Here is a 1,320-nt window from a genome sequence, read left to right as displayed (position 1 = left end):
AAGATAATTTGCTGAAATTACACTTTTATGAAATTTTATGTAAGAGTGGTTGTAATAGAAACATAAAATTGAAACTACGAAAGCACAGGCTGAGGTGAAAATTCAGCAACATCGGCGTAATATTTATGAATAAATGAAAATAAAGTCATAATGATTATAATATTGTAGATAGCTGAAGAAAAATTATATGAACATTGGAAACAAAATAATCCAGATTTAAGAAAAGTGGAATCTGAACTACAACAAGAAGATGTTATCAATAAATGGTCAGATCAGATAGTTGAACAAGAGGAGGTAACGATTTAATTTTTCTTTTCTTACCTAGTTACTTCAAATCAGTGATGCAGGTCAGTACTTCCCATCAGTGATGCAGGTCAGTACCCCCTGTCAGTGATGCAAGTCACAGGGAAAAGTGCCTTACCACTGGGATTGGGCAATAAACGAGGCTCCACTGTACTTACGTTTTTAACACAATATCTAAACTGAGCTACAACCTACACCCAATTGGAATATGTTGCTTTTCTCCTTTATAATTGTGAAAATCCTTGTTTTTCAGAAATTATTATCAGCACGACTAGAGGAAAAGGAATTTGAAAGACTACAAGAAGAAAAAAGACAAGCAGCTTTAGAAGAAGAGAGAAAAAAAGAAATGAAAAGACTACAAGATCAGAAGAAATTAAAACAAGTTTTAGAGGATCAAATGAGAGAGCTAAGACAGAGAGAATCTGAGGTTAGTTAAAGGGATTATACCAGTTACAAAGTTCAATTTTTAATTCTCTATCAGGTTTAAAGGAGATCTTTAAAATTATTTTTTTTGGATAGGAACTGAACTTAAAGAATTGTTTTTTTTTTTTAGATAATGGCAAAATATTTTTTAGGTAAGAAAAGAAAGTTGAAGAAAAAGAGAATATAATGTTGCTGTCCTAGCTAATTTCCTCCATTGCACACTCTGACTATATTGCATTGCCTGTCTTCATTTTCCCAAGATGGCTGTAAAATTTAAGTTAAAACTCTGTTTCATTCCATTTGTTTCAGAGTGAAAGAATTAAAAATGAACAAGAAAGTTTAGAATTAGAACAGTGGAATTTAGAAAAGCTGGAAGAAAGTAGAAGATTGAAGGAAGAACAGAGGAAAAAACAAGATTTTGGGTAAGGTTGTGCCTCACACACTCAAGTTGTACATGAAACTGTATCTGTGATTCCAGACTAAAGAAAATTGCTTTTGTAACAAGTACAGTTCTCTAGCCCTTCAAGCATCCATATTGGGTTTTTTATAGCAGAGTGAACCACTATTTTGAAGCAAGCATTCCATATATACCCT

The 1,320-nt window shown here is 32.5% G+C and overlaps 1 protein-coding gene across 1 annotated transcript in view; it reads left to right on the top strand.

Moving 5' to 3' along the window:
- Positions 1 to 1,320, top strand: part of LOTGIDRAFT_236170 (hypothetical protein) — a 25,433-nt gene that overhangs the window by 20,124 nt on the left and 3,989 nt on the right. The window contains exons 11-14 of the mRNA XM_009066402.1: positions 169 to 294; positions 557 to 730; positions 1,036 to 1,148; positions 1,205 to 1,230. Of these exons, the coding sequence (XP_009064650.1) occupies positions 169 to 294; positions 557 to 730; positions 1,036 to 1,148; positions 1,205 to 1,230 (439 nt within the window). The remainder of the gene's footprint in view (positions 1 to 168; positions 295 to 556; positions 731 to 1,035; positions 1,149 to 1,204; positions 1,231 to 1,320) is intronic.

The sequence above is a fragment of the Lottia gigantea genome (genome assembly GCF_000327385.1).
Source record: "Lottia gigantea unplaced genomic scaffold LOTGIsca_76, whole genome shotgun sequence".
NCBI lineage: Eukaryota > Metazoa > Mollusca > Gastropoda > Lottiidae > Lottia > Lottia gigantea.
The sequence above is the reverse complement of the archived record's forward strand: the minus strand, read 5'-3'. Positions and strand labels throughout refer to the sequence as shown.